The sequence below is a fragment of the Micromys minutus genome (assembly GCF_963924665.1).
Source record: "Micromys minutus genome assembly, chromosome: 31".
NCBI lineage: Eukaryota > Metazoa > Chordata > Mammalia > Rodentia > Muridae > Micromys > Micromys minutus.
In genome coordinates, this window is record NC_137966.1 from 18,092,402 (window position 1) to 18,112,606 (window position 20,205).

At 50.2% G+C, this 20,205-nt stretch overlaps 2 protein-coding genes across 9 annotated transcripts in view; one reads left to right on the plus strand and one right to left on the minus strand.

Annotated features, from left to right (window-relative positions):
• Positions 1–3,487: 3,487 nt before the first annotated feature.
• On the minus strand, positions 3,488–8,676 carry UBALD1 (UBA like domain containing 1). Its single transcript, XM_080942449.1, has 3 exons — positions 8,000–8,676; positions 5,054–5,113; positions 3,488–4,568 (listed from the first exon to the last, which is right to left on the minus strand). The coding sequence occupies exons 1-3, from the start codon at positions 8,117–8,119 to the stop codon at positions 4,218–4,220; spliced, it is 531 nt and encodes a 176-aa protein (XP_080798575.1). The 5' UTR covers positions 8,120–8,676; the 3' UTR covers positions 3,488–4,217.
• A 5,088-nt stretch (positions 8,677–13,764) lies between these two features.
• Positions 13,765–20,205, plus strand: part of MGRN1 (mahogunin ring finger 1) — a 43,635-nt gene continuing 37,194 nt past the window's right edge. For all 8 annotated transcript variants that reach the window (XM_080942422.1, XM_080942418.1, XM_080942424.1 and 5 more), the window contains exon 1: positions 13,765–13,989. In XM_080942422.1, the coding sequence (XP_080798548.1) occupies positions 13,902–13,989 (88 nt within the window). In that variant the 5' untranslated portion in view covers positions 13,765–13,901. The remainder of the gene's footprint in view (positions 13,990–20,205) is intronic.

A 20,205-nucleotide genomic window follows, 5' to 3' on the forward strand; every position in this document is an offset into this window, starting at 1 on the left:
CTTTCTCCATGTCTAAGACCACAAATTCGCTAACCTGAGGTGTTAACTACCGACAAAGTTGATGTCTACATTGGGAAGAGCTGCTGCCAGTGCTCCATGCTCAGGCCGTATGTGGAGGCTCCAGTGCTGGAAGGAAGAGCCTTTCCAACAGCAGACTCCATGGATGCTCACCCCACCACACCCTGTTGACTGGCTCTAGGCAGTGCCTCCCAATTCACACTACCAGAGGAGTTTCCCTCGTCCCACCAACCTCGCTTTATCCGGATCTGTAGAGTGACTACAGCTGAGGTTACTGAGCGCCCCAGGTGTGCAGAGCAGGGCGTCTGTTAGTCCTCCAGCACCTCATGTGCGGTCAGACTTGGCTCTGCCATCTCGGGTCAGCCCAATCCTTGTCCATCTCAAGAGGACTCGGCACCTCCCACCAAAAACCAGAACCCCACCCCCCAAAAAAACCAAAACAGTTTTTAAGGCTCATTTGAGGTACTGATTTCCCTAAACACAGGTGTTGGAAATGGTATTCCACCAAAGGATCTTCATTTTAGTCAACCCAGGAGACCTCTCTAAACCAGGAGACCCCAGTCAAAGGATCCCTCTGTCCTCTGCTGGGCAGGAACTGCTGTGAAAAGTCCCTTAGAGACAGTTAGGACCATGCCCAGCATTGGGGACAGTGTGGTTCTCTGGGCTGGTCATGATGTATGCTCAGAGAACTCTGGCTGGGGAGTCTTGGGTGTGGCTGCACATCTAAGATTCTCAAAGAACAAGTCTTTCACTCTTCAAGGTTGGTTGAAGGAGTCCTGTCAACTACAGAAAGGAGCCGAGACTTGTGTTCATGGGCTGGTGCCCTCCGCCCATCTGGGGTAGGCTTTTACTCTGCAGTGGCTCTGAGTGAAAAGCAAGGTCCCTGTCAGAGGCTGGCTGATCTCAGGACAGCAGCTGGAAATATATTTCACCGCTACCTATTTAGCCAATGAAGTGGAGGGGCCCAACCTGGCAGAAGTGGGCCAGGCCGTGTCCCTGGTGTGACGGCCAGCTCCTGCCACTTGTGGGTTTTCCAAGGTTAAGTCAGAAGTGAGGCTTTTTACATCAAATCTATTGATTTTAAAATGCTGACACAGTTAGCAAACCAGACAACAGTGTGAGCACGTGACAAGTTCGTAAGCCCCTTGAGACAATGGTCTTCCTCCAGTCATAGAGAGGGTACAGCCACCAATTGTCAAAGCCATGTTTTACCTTATTTCTATGTGTCACAATGTCCTTTAGGAATCAGACACAAGCTTGAAGCACTTTAAAGCAAGAGTGGAACTGTGAAGTCACTTCGACACCAGTCATCTGGGCACTCAGGACATATCAACTCTTAACAGGCCGGTTTTGCCTGTTATTTTGAGACAGGGTCTCCCTGAGACAAGGTCTCCTGTATCTCAGGCTGCATATGACCCTGAACTCCGGACCCTCCTGCCTCCACTTTCTAGAGTTGAGAAACTGAAGCCGTATGCTCTCACATCTGATGGGTTTATGCAGTGCCAGGGGTCTCAGCCAGGGCCTTCTGCATGCTACCATTCATACTGTTAAGCCCCATCCTAGGCCCATGAGCTGGCTTTCCTTTGTAGCTCAGGCTGCTCTGAGGAAGTATTTGAAAAGCATCGCTAAGGTTCCTTCTAGAGCCTCATTCCTTTGTCTCAGCCAACCTTCTCTGAACACAGGTCATTGTCTCTTTCTGCTTCTCAGCTTCCTGATGGGGGTTAAGTTATGAGGGTCCAGGGTTTGTATTACTGTCGCCAGCCACATCTGACTCGCCCAAGTTAGTCCTGATACTCTTAGTTGTTAAGAACAGCACTCCAGCCATGTGTCCTACCAGCAGGGCTCTGGCATCCTACAAACTCAAGTATCTAGGACCCTCATCCCAGGCAGGTCTTATAAGGCTGTAATCCAGGATGTTTTTGGCAAGCATTTAAAAACGGTTAAAATGGCTCTCACACCTGTGATCCCAGCCTTTAGGAGGGGAGCTCAAGACTAGCCTGAACCACATAGTAAGACCCTTCTTCCAAAAACCACCCACAGCACTCCAAATACTCTTAGGCTTTCACAAGCTTGGAGGTGAGGAGATGGGTGGCCGTGTGCTTAGCTGCTGCATCAGCCGTAGTGGGAGCTGTGTATTTTTAATGACAGCTCTGAAGAACTGATACACCAGAAAGCTCACCTTTTCCAAGTGTGATGAATGGCTTACTGTAGGTAGAGAGTCACTTGTCTACCTCCTACTTTTCCCAGCACGGATGTAGACGGGTGTGGAAGCCTGGGGTCTGTCAGGCTGGGCAGCTAGGTATGTGAACCATGTGACTAGCAATGGCCATCTCCAAAGGAGAGGACGTCAGTGGTGTCTACAGTGGGGTTTGGTGACCAGTGGGGATGGGTGCTACCTGGTCTGTTGGGCAGGCTTCAGAACACTGGGCCTTGCACTGCATATAGGACAGCCCTCACTGTAAGGACACCATATACTCAAATGTTCACGGTACTGAGGATAAAAGGTCCCTTTTGCCTTCATGTGCAACCCCTTGAGGTCCCCAGGCCCACCTCTCAAGAGCCTCTTCAAACCAGCTTGATATTGGCCTCAGCTCCAGCATGTTAGATATCTCTATAAAGATTTTTCTCTAATAAACTCCAGTTTCAGCCAGGTGGTGGTACACACCTTTAATCTCAGCACTTGGGAGGCAGAACCAAGTGGGTCTCTAGGTTTGAGGTCAACCTGGCCTCCAGTGAGTTCTGGATGGTCAGGGCCACAGAGAGAAACCTTGTTGGGGAGGAGGGGCAGTGGCAAAAGGCTTCACTGTATTTCTGCTTTTGTACTTTAGATTCTGACTTGGGGTGTGGGCTGCACACTGAGATTTCATGTACGAACCAAGCTCTAGGGTGATGTTTTCCACTTTGCCATGATACACCATTTTAAGCAGGGCCAGTATGGTCTACCACAGGCCAGCCAGGGGCTGCTGGGCATTTAAAAACTGACATTAGGCTATGCACTACATCACACATAGCACACGGGGCCACCCTGCATGGCAGATGACCCTAGGATCAGATCCTTAGGGACAGTTTCCTGCCATCCTTCAGAGGGGCCAAACACACCTACCTTCCTCCCATCTCACTCTCTCCCTCCGGACAGGCATCCAGGTTGGTAAAGGAGCTCCACCAGGCCCTACAGTTGGTGGCTAGGCTAAAGGCCCAAGTAGATCCACGTGAAGCCCAGGCAGACAGGACGAAGACCCCTCCATTTCATCAGGAAAGATGTAAGAGGTGAGATTCTGGGAACAAAAGCTCGAAGACGTAGCAGAGATAGGCTCTGGTAGACAAGATGGTTTCAGACCACGTAGACAGGACAGTCAGACAGGAGAGAGTGGAGCTGGGAGAGAATGGGGTGGCTTATTCAGTATAGCACCCCTTCCAGAGCCAGCCAGCAACGCTCAGGATACATGAGGCAAGACTACAGAGCCTGGTGGTGGTTTGGAATTCTTTTCTCTTTTGTTAAAAGAGGGGCAGGAAATGGGGACCAGGTACCCCTGGGCTCTGGGGAAGAGGCATGCAGGGAACCTTTGCAGGCATGGGTTGGGTAGAAGAGTCCTGGAGTTTCCCATAATCCTTTGCAGGAAACAGCAATGCTGGCAGACAAGGAGGTGGAGTGAGGCAGGGCCCTTCGGACAACAGGGTGGTGAGCCAAGGAGCTTGGGGCTCGCTCTAACATGCAAAGTCCAGCTGCCCCATAAACTAGGTTGCTTTTGAAGAGCGACATACGTATAAATACATGACACAGCTACACGCACACATGCGGAGAAGGCTTTGCATTCCCAAGGGTAGGGACCTAGGCCTACTGGCCCCGAGACAGGAGTCAGCCATGTGTCTACCACCAAATGATTCTCTGAAACACTTCAGGTGGTGGGGCCAGGCAGGTAAGTCTTCGTTGGGATGGCTGCTTGGTCTCCAAGGTGCTGCCCACTAGGCACCCAAGCCACTTTGAGTCACATCCATGTGAGCTGGGGGTGCCTGTGCTGTGACCTCGGTGCGTGCAGCTGTGTGTGCTGGCACAAGACTGCCTGGCTAGAGTCCAGTCTTTCCCCTCCAGGGCTCTGGGGGACAGGGGTGCAGACAGAGGAGGGGTGAAAGGGCCCACGGAGACATCCTCTCCCCCACCCCACGGGGTTCTGGCCTCCGGGAGGGGGGAGGGGCCTCCCTTATCTCTCAGCCTCCATGGCAGGGTGGGCCCTTGGTTCTGAGGTGGCCTGTTGGGGAGCCAGGGGAGGCCAGTCTGAAGTTGGGGAAGGGGGTGCCGGAGTCCACAGGGGCGGCTGCGGCTGGTGGTGCTGTGGGCCTCCTGGGGGTGAGGCTGCAGTTGGCCAGCTGGGTGTTGCAAAGCTGCCAGTGGCATGGGGGAAGTGCGGTGGGGGTGATGTGGCCGACGTGGCCATCGGGCTGCCGCTGCCGCCACCACCGTGGAAGCTTTCAGAGGCCTTGAGACGGGAGAACATGGTGAGGGCATCAGGGAAGTTGGGGGGCGTGGCAGGGGTGTTGGCGGGAGTGCACATCTGTGGGGGAGAAAGCACAGACGGAGGATTGAGCACCCTGTCCTGGTGGGGTCTTTGCTGTCTCTAAAAAGGAGACATGCCTAGAAGTTACTGGAGTCACTGGGCTGCATATGGCCCCCGCTGGCCCCCCACCCAGGAAACAGTTCACAGGAAGTCATCTAGAAAGACGGGTTAGTTGGGCTTCATGGGGACCACACCACCTGGCACAATGCCTGCTGCCTTGGTTCTGAGGCTTTTCAGCCCGTGGTCAGTATGGCAGCCCTGGCAGACTGCCTGGCGGGAGCCGAGCTCCAAGAGCCAGTGTTCTGCAGGGTCTGCAGGGTCCAGGTTACCCACACTCCTACCTCATGCGAAGAATTCCTTCATTCCAGTGCCTGCCCTCCTCCACCTGAGGTTTCATTAGGTATAGCCAGTACTTCAGCCTCCCCCTACCCGGACTGGTAGCCACCAGTGGTGCTGCTTTAGGGTCTCCAGGGGACACTTACCATCTGGTGGTGATGGCTGTAGGGTATGTTGGTCTCCTGGAAAAAGGCGCTGAGGGCTGTCTGCAGGGAGAAAGGCTGTGCTTACCCTCTAAGAACCTGTCCAATCATCCCAGTGGGACAGGGTCAACTGAGGTCCAGCATGTGTCTGTGACCACCACATGAGCTCTCACGGAACTCCCAGCAGGATGATCAGGCAGTGAAGACACAACATTGCTTCTCTCTAGTCAGGTAGCTGTGGCCTAACATTGTTACTGTAGCTCTTCTGGACTTGTGTGTCCTGGGTCTGTCACCTCAGTGGGGGAAGGGGCCACAAACCCTCACCCTTCTCTGAACCTCTGTATCATATATGGACCAGGGGACTCTTAAAAAGTGAATCTCAGTGGAGAGGGTAGAAACTTCTTAGCATAACTTTTATCTCTGGAAGGATGTCCCTAACATGGTGGACAGCTAAGAATGACCCAGAAACTGAATCCCCCACAAAACTGCTCCCAGGACAGCTTATGGGACAACTCCCTAGCCACCTGTGGTTCCAAGCTGCAGCCTCTCCAAACAGAGCTCTATCGAAATAGGGACACACCATCAAACCTAGAGCCTAGAGTTGGTGTCCTCCATTTTACAGACGGTAAAACTGAGGATGAAGTGACTTAAGACCCTTGGTTAGCACAAGGTGGGAATAGGACCAGAACCCTGGACTGGGACTCTAGCCAAAGAGTGTGGTGAAAGAGGACTCAGGGTGAAAGCATGAACCACTGGGGAAGAGAGCACCGAGGTGGCCTCAGGGAACCCAAAGGACGGTGTGTCTTCACCATGTCCTGCCTTGGCCTGCTTCAGGAAAAGAGGAAACAGATGCTGTTGTGAAAGTGCTGGGTGAGGGTCCTCGGGAGCCTGCTAAGCTCCAGCCTCACAGGAGCACCACCCCTCTAACCCAGCCAAGAGCCAGCAGGAGTCCAGGGCAGCCAGCAGGAGTTCGAGCCCCTTGCCTCTGAGGTCACACCAGACACCCAGTCTGACTACTGGGCTTGCTCTTTTTTCCTTCGAGTATATTCAAATTAATTATTCTGGGAATACCCTACTGGAGACGCCCTTCACCAGTGTTCCCAAACAGTGGAGTGGGACTGACCTGGTATCACTTGAGACCTGTTCCTCTAGCCCAGACCCCAACATGACACACCTGGTACTGTCCCCAAAGGGCACTGTGAGTCCTCCATGGAGAAGCTGCTGGCCAACCACACACAGGTGCCCCCACCCCCAGCCTCTGCCCCCATTAGCACCTGAATCTGAGGATGTGACCCAGAAACACTGCCTAGAGTATGCTACCAACCAGGGAGGTGGGGGAGGGCAGCCATGAAGAACCCCATGCCTCAGGTCAAGGGGAGCTCACACTCGCTCTTCATTTTGTACACGGTGACATGGAGACTGCAAACCCGAAGCACAGAGAACCCATCCATGTCAGCCAGCCTCTGTTTCCAGGCTGCAGGAAGTCCCTGCTCCTCCTGGGAACAGTTTTCCCTAATCTTGGTGACCATGTATCTCAGTCCCTTCCCTCCAGCCTGTCCCACACTGATAGATGGGCCTTCCACACAGCCCATTTCCCATGAGACACCTGCCTGCCCAGCCTCCGGCAAGGACCTGCAAGCACAGCCACTGGGCTCCGGCAACTGCCATGAATGTGGTTTTACAAGTTTTACCACATCCAACCCCAGAGACAACAGGGCAGATTAAGACTGTTGCTGAGCTGAGGAGCAAGGCACTTCCCTGGGGTGGGGCTGTAGGGGGAGGGGACAGAGGGCAGAGTCTTAGAGGTTGACAAACACTGCTACCTCCAGGGGTAAGGAAACTGAAGCTATAGAAAGAAGTCTCCCCTCTTCTGTGTAGGGACACTGGCCTGGAAGTCTAGCAGGGGCTAGGCAAACAGAGCAAAGGTTTACAAAGCTGAAGGGCTACTATCTTCCCAGGATGGGGAGGTTCTGATCCTGCACCAGGAAGTTAAGCCTTGGTCTCCACTTCCTGGCTCTTCCTAGAGAAAAAGAGTCGGCTCCCAGTGGGAAACCAGGCTCTGGGGTCTCCAACTGGGCACAGACTCCTAGAGTGGCTCTGGCTGTGACTCACACCTGTAAGGGACACAGCTCCAAGCCCTCTGGCCTTATCTCAAGATGCCCACAAGGTGTGAATGTAGGCTTTTGAGTTTGAGGAAAAGAGGCATCCCAGTAACACAAAAGACGGATCAAGAGAAACCTGGGAGTAGGTAAGAGACAGACTGACATCCTCATCTTCTATCTAAAATGCCCTAAAATTAGTGAACCGTATATATACCATCCCAAGGTACAAGTTCCTTTGTCAGACCCGAGGATACCCAGGCCTTCATAAGGAACCCGCCCCAGTGACACCTTTGGAGTGGGCTACACATATATAGATTCTCATAATTTACTCTGAGGATCCTGCACACCAACCAAACACCCCATGCCGTGTGTGTACACACACCGCACCATACCCAGCATGGCCACCATCAGCAAACCACCACCTATGTATACGCTGCACACTAACATGACACAAGGGTATCCTACAACAGACACGCACTCGAGCCAGGCTTCGAGTCCGCACAAGCGCCCATGTGCCCACAACCTTCGATGTGCCCTGCTGACGCCCAAGCGCGTGCGTAAATACAAATCCACATGTACGTGTGCGCACATGCCGCAAGCCGCCCACCGGGCACACCGACCCTAGGATCGCTCACTCGGAGCAACTCCGCCTCCGGCTCGGCCCTGGGCGTCTTACAGGCAGGCGGCCGCCTGTTTCGTCCTCGGCCGTTACCGGGATTGGGGGGGGGGGTGTCCCGTCCTGATCGCTGGGTTTCCGGAGCTCGGGCCTGGCGATCAGTGAAGCCCGCAGCCCGCACCCCGGCACGTGTCCACGCCGCCCGCGCCCGTCCCCGGTTCCCCTACGCACCTCGAACTGCCAGTGGGCCGCTTGCAGTAGCTGCTTCGCCTGGTCGGCCGCACAGCCCGCCGTCAGCACGAACTGGTTGATCATGACCTGGTGTTTGAGCTCGTCCATGTTCACGGACATGGCGCCGCCGCGCAGCCCGCTCCGGCCTCCCTGCGCGCTAGCCTCACGCGTTCACCATTAGCGAGCCGGCCCCGGCTAATACAAATATTTACTGTGCGCTCTGACTCACCGCGCCTCGCAGCCCGGCGCCCGGCGAAGCATGCTGGGATGTGTAGTCCGCGACGCCCCCGCCGAACGGACCGGGGAGGAGCGTGGACGCCCTCTCCCTAGCGGATCTCAGTGGGGCGCGCAGCCCCTACCCCAGGCTGAGATGCGAAGTCGGGGACCAGGGAACACAGCACAAGCTTGCCGCATCACTGGGCCCAGGAGGTCTTGTCTCCTGCTGTGCTTAGCATCACAGTATGGATACACTTTTAGGGGACTCGGTGAAAGCTTTGGCCCTACTCCACTGCCCTAGGCTGCAAGGCTCCTAAAGTCCTGAGACATAGAAGACGCTCGGAAGAGCAGAGCATCTGCCTTTCAAGGCGCTGCTAGAAATTACCACCTCCTGGAAGCCTTCCAGAGCACGCAAGGCATCCTTGCCTGACTCTTGGCCTGTCGTGCAGAAAGAGCGTCTAAAAACCAAAAAAAAAAAAAAGAGAAAAAAACCCCAGCCCCTGCTCTAGAGCCTTGGAGTCCCCTTCCTTTCGACTCCCACTTTCCCACGCAAAAAAAAAAAAAAAAAAAAAAAAAAAACTTCCAGCAGCCTGCTGGCGACAGGACAGCACTGAGCACATACGGAAGTGGCCACGACTGCCATTCCCACAATGCCCTGGTTTATTTGCATCTTTCTGCCCCGGTGACGTCACCTGAGTGAGGCTCCGACTGTACCAATGGGCCGCCACGGGGTGTTTGGACCTGGCCATATAAGGTAAACAAAGCTGGCGGCCCAATGAGGCGGCGGCGGGGGCGGGCGCGTCACGTGGCGTGGGGGCGGGGTCGGGAGCAGGGTGTGGGGTGTGCAGGCCGTGTTTACAGCCCCGCACATGCCGCTTCCGGTTGACGTTGCGGGTGGGAGAGTGGCGGGTCGGAAGCGGAAGAGTCGCCCAGAAGCTGGGGAGGAGGGTTGGCGTTGTTCCCTCGACTGAGTGACGTCGCCTGGGTTTTTTTTTTTTTCCTCTCTCTGGCTAAGGCGTGCACTTCTCTCTGGCCAAGCCGGGATGGGGGCGTTAGGTCAGAAAACGCGTGAGCCAATGGGGCATAGACACTGACTGCCCCAAGAAAGTAGCAGTCCCTGGAAGCGGAATGTGGGCTACTGAGACGTTTTAAAACACCTGGTCCCTTATTCTCTGCTAGGACAGCTGAGGCCGGGGAGTTCTACCTAGCTTCTCACTCCGATCGGGTGGCTGCAGGAAGTTGGGAAGCAGGGCTGGCAGGGGTTGAGATTCGGTCCCTGGGTAGGATTGTAGAGAAGGAAGGGGGTGGGGAGGCTGGGAGGATTCTGAGTTAGAGGTCCAAGTTTAGTTTATGGGGAGCAGCAGGACAAGTGAATGAATGCTTTTCTTAGGGATCTTTCCCATCTGTCCACAGAAAGTAAAATTTTAGCCTTTGTTACCTTTTGGGGGAATCACTCAATATTTGCAAAGCAATAGTACCAAAATATTTTTTTTGCTTTTGCTGAGAACATGCCTTTATCTCTAGGAAGCGTCATGCATGTGCATTATTGTAAGCAAAGCCAGCACACCAGGAAATCACAGTACGAGGCAGCTCTGATTCCACTGTTGCCATGGTGACTAACAGCCTGAAGGAAGGTGGGTAGGTTGGTAGCCAGACAGACCTGGATGGCATTTTTTGACTGCTGTTTCTTTAAGTTCCTCTCTTGTGTGGGAACTCTCCTCACTGTGCAGTGAGGGACGGATGAGTATGAAGGACCTAGCAAAAGGCCTGGTACTCTGTGTACAAGACCTGGCATGCATCTCTTCGAATCCTGCATTGGCCACTCTAGGGAGTGTCATTCCCATTTTTATAATTAATTGAGCTTACGGTGGATTTCAGCCTTACACTTAGTGATGTTTGGAGCTAAAAGAAAAGAGCAGGCATCCAGTGAACTAGCTGTGTCTTTCTGGCAAAGGAAGCTGAGCATTGGATTGAGGGATCTTTTTGTTCATGGATGTGGGAAAACAGACAGACCACACACACACACACACACACACACATCTTGTCACCTCAGTGACTTGTTCAGCCCAGATAGAGCTCACAGAAGGGAAGGTCACCCAGCTCCCAAGTTACCCCAGTTAGCTTGTTTTTCCCAGGGGTGGCAGGGAAGGAAAATAACATTGTTTTCAGCTCCCATTTGCTTGGCTGCAGGGTGGACTTTGGATTTTTTTAGTAGTCCAGGATGTGACCTGGGAGCTGGGCCAGAAGAGTGTGTGTGTATGTGTGTGAGAGAGAGAGAGAGAGAGAGAGAGAGAGAAGGGCATTTCCAGCCTTCTCTTACCTGAGGGTCAGGTAAGCTGAGAAATGTCCCAGTTCACAGAGCTAGTCAGTGGAGGTGTGCAGCTTCCTCTAGTCCACTGGCTTTTTTTCTTCTGTCAGCTGATCTCTGCTGCCTGACTCATCCATCACCTGGCACTTAGTAGCTGCGCAAGTTGCTTGTTGACTAAAATTAATCAATTCAAATGTTCATAGTGGAGCTTATTTTCCACAGGGTGTGGACAATTGCTGGAGGGGCCTTGGAACACCTGAATTCAAACTAAGACATCTTCAGTGAGACATCTTGTTGGCAGAGCACTGCTGTGCCCAGGTTCTCCATTTCCTCGAGACAATCAGAGCCCTCAGGACTTTTCCTCTCCAAGATCTGGGAAGGCATTAAACGGAATTCAGGGTGAGAGTTCGTGTGTGAAAAAAACATTCACGTAGCATGTATACCATGAAATATGCGTAAGAGTGTTAGGATTTCACAAGAAGGAACTTTTCTTTTTTTGCTTTTTAAAGAAGACTCTACCAGGTTTGAGTGTCTTGAGCTCACTGATCAAAGAGTTCAACATATTGAAAGCAGACAAAGTGTATCCCACCTCACAGTTGCAGGGGATGGTCTGTTGTGGCAGAGTAGTTAAGGTGGTGGGAGCGAGAGCAGCTCCCAAATCAGGAAGACGGGAACAATGCTCACTTCACCTCCAATTTATTTGGTATTTATTTATTGTGTGTTTATGTGGGTGTGTGAATGCTATGGTATGAATGTGGAGTGCAAAGCAAAACTTGCTGGAGTCAGTTACCTTCTACTATGGGTTCTAGGGATCAAACGCAGGCTCAGCGGCAGGCACCTTCACCTGCGGTGCTCTCAGTGACCTAGCCTCTGTTTTATGCAGTCCGGGGTCCCCTGTTTAAGAAATACTGCCACTCTGGGCTGGAGAGATGGCTCAGAGGTTAAGAGCACTGACTGCTCTTCCAGAGATCCTGAGTTCAATTCCCGGCAACCACATGGTGGCTCACCTCTCTGAAGACAGCAACAGTGAATTCATATACATAAAATAAATAAATCCTTTTAAAAAATGCTGCCACTCAGCACAGTTAAGATGTGTCTTCCGACGTCAATGGACATCCTAAGAAGCTAGATGAAAAGCCATGTTTCCTGGTTGGAAACTCTTTCCTCTTACACTGGAAACAAAGATCCACAGTCTAAACAAATCTGTCTATTGGACTTCCTTTGTCCCTGAAGGGTCAATGTTTTGGTTATCCTTTGGCTACTGCTACTCTAGAGTAATAGTGTAAGAGATTTCCGAATTTCTTCAAACTCAAAACTACACCAGCAAATTAGCACTATGGACCAGTTGAGACCAAAAGCCATAATCTCTTTGTAAACATATTTAGAATCACAAGGCTTAAGACACACTAATGACTATTATGGAGACATGCCTGGACTAATGGGAGCAAGGCCCTGATTATGGAATTGCATCAAGGATACAATTTCAATACATCTAGCTCACAAGTTGTGCCTGAGGGGGAGACATCTTGAACTCTGCACTGAAGACAGTCACTGGAAACTATTAAGCTCCTCAGCATTCCACCACCCTCTCTGACCATCTGACCACAACATGTACTGCAACCAACTCAAGCTGCAGACAAACCATGACTGCCTGGCTCAAGTGTGTCAGCACCACAAAGTTGCATAGCAACATAATCTTGACAGGTAACCCGAATGAAGCACGGGAGAAGTGAATCAATCCACAGACAACTTGGGTCACTGAGCTTGCTTGTACCAGGATATTTCAATCAGACTTTCAATTTCACCAAGAATCTGGAAAGGTGAAATGACCCATATGTCACTAGGAAGAGTCCAGTTGTTTGGTGTAACCTAAGCGTACCTATCCTATAAGATCCACATTGGCTAAACACCATGACCCCTTCCCCATAAAGCCTGTTTGTAGCCCAGGCTGGCCTCCAACTAATAATTCAAAGTGCTGAGTGTAAGCAGGCAAAACCACAACCCAACCTCAGCTTCTCATATGTTGTCATCTTGCCTGAGGAATCTATGCATATTCCTTAGTTGAACTTTGGACGACCTCTGGTGTCCTGGAGATTCTCTACTACCTCAACAAGTCTTGAGGGATGTCTTGTCTCTGATGAATGAGCATGCCCTCCAATTGGATAGCCACTTTCTCCATTTGCATTGGTCGCAAGGCTAGCCCTTTATGGTTTGAATATTATTATATTCAATTATGCATGCTATTCCATCATTCAGCCATTATGATCACCTCACACAGCTCTCAGCCTATCAGTTCTCGATATTTTCTCTCTGCCTTCTTCCTCACCGGAGGGTCTTCATTCATTAGGCCTATGTACTTCACAAGTTTATCTATAAGGGATAGTGAGTGAATCCTAGAGGACTTTGCATTCAGGTGCAGTATAGTTTAATATGTACTATGGTGAATTCAACACCGGATACTTCACTATTTGCTGGTCTCCCTAGCTGCTCTCCTGGTACAGCAGGTTCAAGTTGGGTGACACTTCTAAGAAACTCAATTCATCTGAGAATCGTAAAAACATGCCTTTGGCATCCTCAAAGCAGTGCGTGCGTGCGAAAAGCCAGGGCATAGCTTGTAAATTGTAATGTTGCAATTGGTATCCTGATTTTTCTGAACTTGCTTTTAGCATATCACTTGCACTCCGCACTGCTTTGTGCCTCAGTTTCCCTATGTGTAAAATGGGGAGGAAATCTGTCTTCTGAAAATTGTGTGTCCATTGTAAATGTCTTAACTTTTTGGCCAAGGCTCAACCAAGTTCTGCCTTAATCTGAAGCTCGATGCCTACCCAGTTCCAGTCAGGTTAAAGGTGTCCGGTCCCTTTGAGGCTGGAGACGGGAGAAGAACCTTGGGAAGTGGGGGACAGTCACCGTAGAAATGTAGAGATTTTCACACGGGTTCACCTGGGAGACGCTCGAACTTCTGAGAGTGTCTAAATCTGGACAGAAGATGAAGGGACTGAGGCACTCCGGTGTCAATACCCAGCCGGGCCGCAGAAGTTAGCGTCGTCTGAAGGAAGTAACTCCCGCAGCCAGGCCTCTTGGTTCGTCCCACCGTGACCACTCACGTGAGGAGGGGGAAGCAATCCTGGGAAGCGTAGTGCGCAGGCGCACCGTCGGCGGGGCTCCGGACTCCATTTCCCCTGGAGCCGAGGGGCGGGGCCTGGCGGGGGCGGGGCGGGGCTGGGCGCCGGGGCGGCCGGGGGCGGGGGCTGTGGAGAGGAGCCGCGGCGGCGGCGGTGGGTGCGCGTCCCTGCGGCCTCGTCTGGGCCATGTCCGTGTGAGGACGCCGCGGCCGTCACCCCCCCTCCTCTCCCCGGCTGGCCCGCAGAAACGCGCACCATGGGCTCCATCCTAAGTCGCCGCATCGCGGGTGTAGAGGACATCGACATTCAGGCCAACTCGGCCTATCGCTACCCTCCGAAGTCCGGTGAGCTTCCAAGGGCGCGGACCGCGGAAGGGGGCCTGGTACGGGGACTGGGGACACAGGGAGGCCCGGGGACCAGACGCGCGAGCGCCCTGCCCTGCCGCGGACTCTCCTTCTCTGTCCCTTCCCGGTACCTGTGGAGTTTGAGGCGTGGCTGCGGCCCTGGCTAGCCCTGCTGGCCGCAGTCGCACCTTGCACGGCCCCTTTTTAACTGGTGACCTTGGGCCACTCACTTTGCACAGCCTCTGTATACACCCGTGCTTGGCATCTCTGGGATAAGATGCATTGTAGTGAGGGCTGCCTCACCCCTGAGGGTCGCCAGCTTTGGAGGCATGAAGACCGGTCCCGGGTTGTGACAACTCATTAGGATTTGGACCCAGGCTTTCCTCTTCCTGTGCGAGTGAGGGACACTGGTGTTTGACTTAGGGAGACGATCGATAGGAAGGTACTGGGTTCTATTGGAGGACAGGATTATGGTTGGAATGGTTAGAGGACTCCTGACCTTACCCTCTCGTTCAGGGCAGAGACGCACTGGTAGATTATGGATGGGGGCAGAGTTGGAACTAGCATCAGATGTGGGATCCCAGAGGAACCTTGCTCCTATTTTCATTTTCATTCTCTCTGTCGTGTCTCCCCACCCCCACCCCCCACCGTGTGTGTGTGTGTGTTTAAAATAAGGGCAGGATGTCATGTAGTCATGTAGCCCAGGATGACTCAAACTCCTCAGGAGGGTGACATCAAGCAAACCTTGGTCCTCCTGCCTCTACCCTCCCAGTGCTGGGATTTGAGATGTGTACCACTTTGTCCAGTTTTATGAGGTGCTGGAGACTTGAACTCAGGGCACTGTGCATGCTAGTCAAGCGTTATACTAACTTAGTCACATTCCTAGACCAGACCTTTTTCTGAGACAAAAACCATGTTATATAGTTCTGGCTGGCCTGGTACTCAGATCTCCAGTCTTAGGCTTCTGGTGCTGAGATTATAGGTGTGTCCTGCTACACGAAGCAAGACCTGGTGCCCTGTCAGCTACATTTACTTCTACACAATTTCCTGGCGGAGCAGAACACTGGGCCTTTAGATCCAGTCTTCTGAGTGTTTAGTGTGATGTTTGGTCTTCAGGTGTTTTCAGACCAACCCGGCCAGATTTCCTGTGTGGTTCAGAAGAATCTGCTCCCATTAGTTGGGCAGCTTTTAAACATTTCAGGCTGTGCTTCAAGACTTGCTTTGGCCTAGGGACCTGCATTTTAAGCTCATTTTATTTGGTATGTTTGATGCCCACTCAAGTTTGAGAAAATATTCTGCTAGTGTGAAGATCTGGAACTCTCAGGATGAAAGAACAGGAAACTGGCTCTATTTAGTGACACTCTTCAGTGAAGGGGATGGAATCACATGTCCAGTGTAGAGAGACCTCCTTGCCTGTGTGCATCTCTAGAACAGCCTGCAGAAGTTCTGGTGAAGACTTCAAGGACATCTAAAATGCACATCTAAGACAACAGTTGCTACCCCTCCACTGAGATTCTCCTTGTCTGTCTCCTGCAGAGTGACCTTGGTTAAGTTTGGCTTTTTTTTTTTTTTTTTTTTGTATCTCAGTTGCCTCTTCCCTGAAGAGGGTGGCTAATTTGTAGTGCTTAGAACTCTGCCACATACATAAGGATTCTTCTGCAAATGTTAGCTACTATAACTAACTGCTTCAAAGGTAACTAGGTGGCTGGCCCAAACCCTACCTGTATTTGGCAGTGGTGTGACAGATACTGAAAAGCTAGCTTACTGTGACATGTCCCCTCACCTGGCACCTGAGCACTACTAATGTCCCTTCACTTAGGCAATTGGATAAAACAACACTGCGTGGCCTGTGCATACACTACAGGGCCACAGAAATGAGCATTTCCGATTGCTCAGACATTCCTTCAACCTGGATGGGGTTTTAGAATCCATCCCAGAACATTCTAGCCAGCACTGTGAGACAGTACTGGCACAGCAGGTGAGGTCCCTGGGCCACCTGGGCTTGACTGGCTCATTCATCCATTGCTGAGTTCTGGGCCTGCCCAGTCCAAAGATTTCTGTTTGTTCTATGCTGGCTTTTCCAGTGGCACCTCAAGAGTGCCCCTCTGTTTCATACCCTCCTGGATAACAATGTTAACAATGTGTCTTTTATAGTTCTCTCCTAGTCTTTCACTTACCCTGGGGGTCCACAAGATCTCCGGTACACACTAGGGATGACAGAAATGTCCCATGAACTGTTCAACTGAACAAAATTGTGTTTTCAGCATTCTGGTCTCCTTCATTTGAATTTCAAGGAAAAGCATGCTAATTTTTGTTGTTTTCTTTAAAACTACATTTATTTAGGTGGTGGACACCTTTAGTTCTAGCTCTTGGGAGGCAGAGATAGGAGGATCTCTGTGAGTTCTAGGCTAGCCTGGTCTACAGGGCTGCATAGTAAGAGATCTATGAAAAAGAAAAGTATGGTTTTTATTTTATGCTGTATCCACATGTCCTGTGCATGCAGTCCTTGTGGAAGGGCATAGGATTCTTTGGGCAGACAGTTGTTTGCTGTCAGTACTGGGAACTGAACTTGGGTCCATTACAAGAGCAAAGTACTCAACTGTTGAGCCATTGTTAAGAGCCCAAGCAATTTTTTAAAACAAATTTTTATTAGATGTATTCATTTTATATTTTGTATGTGAATGTTATGTCTGTCTGTAAGCGTGTGCTCCATATGAATGCTTAGTGCCCATATAGGCTAGACAAAGAGTGTCTGATCTCTTGAAAGTGTAAGGAACCACCATATGGTGCTAGGAATTGAACCTGGGTCCTCTGGAAAAGCAAATGTCTTTAACCACTATCTCTCCAGCTCCCCGTGTAATGTTTAGCATTTCATGCTGTCCAGTTTTCCTCCTTAGGAGTTTTCTCGTGTGCTGTCAACAGTGGGAACTTGAATTCAGTATTATCTGCTTTGCTTTCATCCCATTTGTTTTACTCTTAACAGCTTTGTTGATGTATAGTTTGTGCACCATGTAACTGACCCATTGTAAACATGAGTAAAATTTTCCTTAAATAGGTAGAATTGTGCAACCACATTTGTGACCCTTCTCTCCCTGAAGTTACTTTGTGCCAGTTTGTAGTCAGTGTTGAGCTTTCTGTCTTTGCAATTTCTCTTTTCTGGATATTTCACATAAATGGAATCATACAATCTAGAGCTGTTGTATGTGTGGCTGGCTTCTTTCACTTAATGCTTTTGGAATTTGCCATGTAGCCCATGCTGACTAGAACTCAGGATCTAGCGTCTTAGTCTCTCAAGTTCTGGGATCCCTTCCCTTGAAGTGGGGACATTCAAGGCAGTGTTAAAGTGCTTAGCATTCCAGGTTCTCTAGTGCATATCTGTGAGCACAAAGGTGTTCATGTCACCTACAGCGATGTCCCTTTCTCTGGCCTTGAAACTCACCGAGACCTGCCTGCCTTTGCCTCCTAGGTACTGGAATTAATTTCATTTTATGTTTATGGGTGTTTACATGCATGTCTGTGTACCACATGCCTGTCTGGTGCCTGTGGAGGCCAGGAGAGGGTGGTAGACTCCCCTGGAAGTCTTTTAGAAGAGCAGCCAGCTCTTAAGTACTTAAAAGTACTTACTCTTATGTGAGTAAGTGTTTTGCTTACATGTATGTGTAAACCACGAGTGCCCTAGTGCCCTTTGAAGTCAGAAGGCACGTAACCTTTTGAAACTGGAGTTAGAGATTGTCTGTCGTGAGCCACTGTGTGGTCCTCTGTAAGAGCAGTGCTATCAACTACTGGGCTATCTCTCGAGCTCTTTGGTTTGGAATTTTGTTTTTGATTTCCAACAGAGTTTTATTCTGGAGGCCATCTGGCTTGCAACTTAATGCGTTGTCCTCAAGGCCTCTCTCTCTCTACTATGAACATCCTCTTGCTTCAGCTTTTCTAGTGCTGGGATTACAGATAGGACCCACCACATCTAGCTCAGTTTAACAGTTTTAATGTGAATAATGTTTTTGGAGTAATAATTAAGAAATCTTTGCCTAGCCTAAAATCACAGATTCTTTTGGGGGTTGGTGGTAGGTTTGTGCATGTCACTATGCATGCTTATAAATTTGTGTAGGTTTCCACCCTTGCCTTCCTTGTTTGCTCTCTGCCTTGTATATTGGTTGAGGGAGGAGCTCTCACTTGAACCCAGAGCTGACCAGATTTGGCTGTTCTATATATTCAGTTTGCTCTGACACATCTTAAACCTTTTGAGGTTGGTGTTACAGGTGGGCCACTGTGCTTACCCAGCATTTTTGTGGATGCTGGGATGGAGACTCTGGTCTTCTTCACATGTGCCACACAAACGCTTGATTTTCTCAATCTTCTCCTATTTTTTTTCCCTAGTTTAAGTGTGACATCAGAGAATGTCAAGAACAACATGCTGCAGTTGGTTCTTTACTTACACTGTGTAGGTTCTGGGGATCGAACTCAGGTCATCAAACATGGTGGCAAGTTGAGCCATGTTGCCATCCCTTCATTTTAGATAAAGCCCACCCTCTTTGTAGTGCCTCTGTATCTTTGTCAAAATTCAGCCAACCATCAATGTGAAAGGTTTGTTTTTAGATGGCATTCTCCACCTTTGCTTTGTAACTCTTTTCTAGTTTCTCAACTGAGACAATGTTGTCTGTCTTTCCACCCCCCCCCCCCCCATGCCCCTACTCTTTCTTGGGCTTGTATTTGTCAGTGCCTAGAGATTGTTTGTTACAGCTCAGAGCGTGTGTTATTGATATCTATTGGACACAGTCACAGGGCACCCCCCAGAACAGAATTTGGAGGGTCCAAAGAGCCCCATATGTTAAGTCTGGGAAAGCCTGGTCTATCTAATACTACCAGCAGCACATGGCTGATAAATATAGTCTGGATAGGAGCATAGGTGCTCTATTGTGGTTCTTTCTTAAAATTACTTGGGATTCTTTATATATCTATTACAGGATATTTGATCACACTGTGAACCCCAAGACTGTGTTATGTACAGAAAAACAAAAACAAACAAACAAACAAACAAACCCTTCCTAGTTCTTTCTGAGCTCTGGCAGGTTCAACTCAGCTCTTCTGGTTCAAACGCCTCTCCATGCAAACTGACTCAGTCTGGCTTCTCTCGGCTTCTCCTGAATTGCTAAAATTGACCTCAAACTAACTTTGGCACTATGTTCTCATTTCCTTGTTCCTTTTCATTCTCTGGCCTGTTCTTTCTTTACCTGTGTCTATCTTGTTTGCTTTCTGAAACCTGTCTCTGTACAACTATCCTGGTAAAACTGCCTCTCTGCACTGCTCTCTTAAATAGCTTTCCTTTCTCTCTCTCTTCTTGTGAGAGTTGGGCAGATCCTATTCTGTCAAATCTTTCTTTGATTCATCACTTTGCCTGCCAATCAATTAGACACCACTTTCAAACATGGGCACTTTCTTTTACAAACTAACTTTACCTTCATTCCTTGGGATTAAAGATGTCTACTAAGGTATGTCTGTATACCAGCCAGAGGAATTAAAGGTGTCTGAGACACACCACAACTAGAAATAGATTTTTTCTGTTACTTGGGGATGTTGGTTGTTAATCTTTATACCCTTGATGTATCCTACTCACCATTGTATAGAACAGTGTAGAATTACTCTGTTTGCCAGCTACTCCAGCATCTGCCTTGCACTGAACCACCTTCAGTGCCCAGCCGTTGGGGTCATTCTGCATGTGTTGGAAACCTTTTCCAGAAAAGAGCTATCTAGGCCAAGCTTGTGGAGACACAGGAGCTAGAATCTTTCTTAATCACTCCTGTGCTTATTAGCTTGATTTACCATTGTTTTTCCTCCTCCATGCTGGGAGTGGGGAGCTACAGGCAGTCCATCAAGCACACAGAGAGGCCAGGAAACATTACCACCAATGTTTTCACTTGCCAGTCCTCGGGGTGCCCTGAGTGAGGCAAGGTGCTGGCTAGGCCTGTTATCTCTAGTCTGTAGATGAGCCAAGATTTCAGCTAGGGGTGACTTCCCTTGTCACATCAGCCCAGTAAGTACCCCTTCCTGTGGCAGGTTACATAAGAGTTTGAGCCCTAGAAACTGGGAAGCTCCATGTGGAGCAGAGAGAAGTGCTGGTCTCTGCACACTTATAGACACAGTTCAGGGTTTAGAGAACAGATGACTAGGGCAAGTGGACCTATCTTGGACCACGGGCAAACGGTGGGGCAGCTGCCC

Bases quoted from the DNA above. Each gene is read 5' to 3' on its own strand.
- UBALD1 (XM_080942449.1), bottom strand. From the start codon at position 8,119: ATGTCCGTGAACATGGACGAGCTCAAACACCAGGTCATGATCAACCAG. The intron at 5,114-7,999 runs GTGCGTAGGGGA...TTCTCCCTGCAG, and splicing joins CGGCCCACTGGCAGTTCGAG to ACAGCCCTCAGCGCCTTTTT. The intron at 4,569-5,053 runs GTAAGTGTCCCC...TCTCCCCCACAG, and splicing joins ACAGCCATCACCACCAGATG to ATGTGCACTCCCGCCAACAC.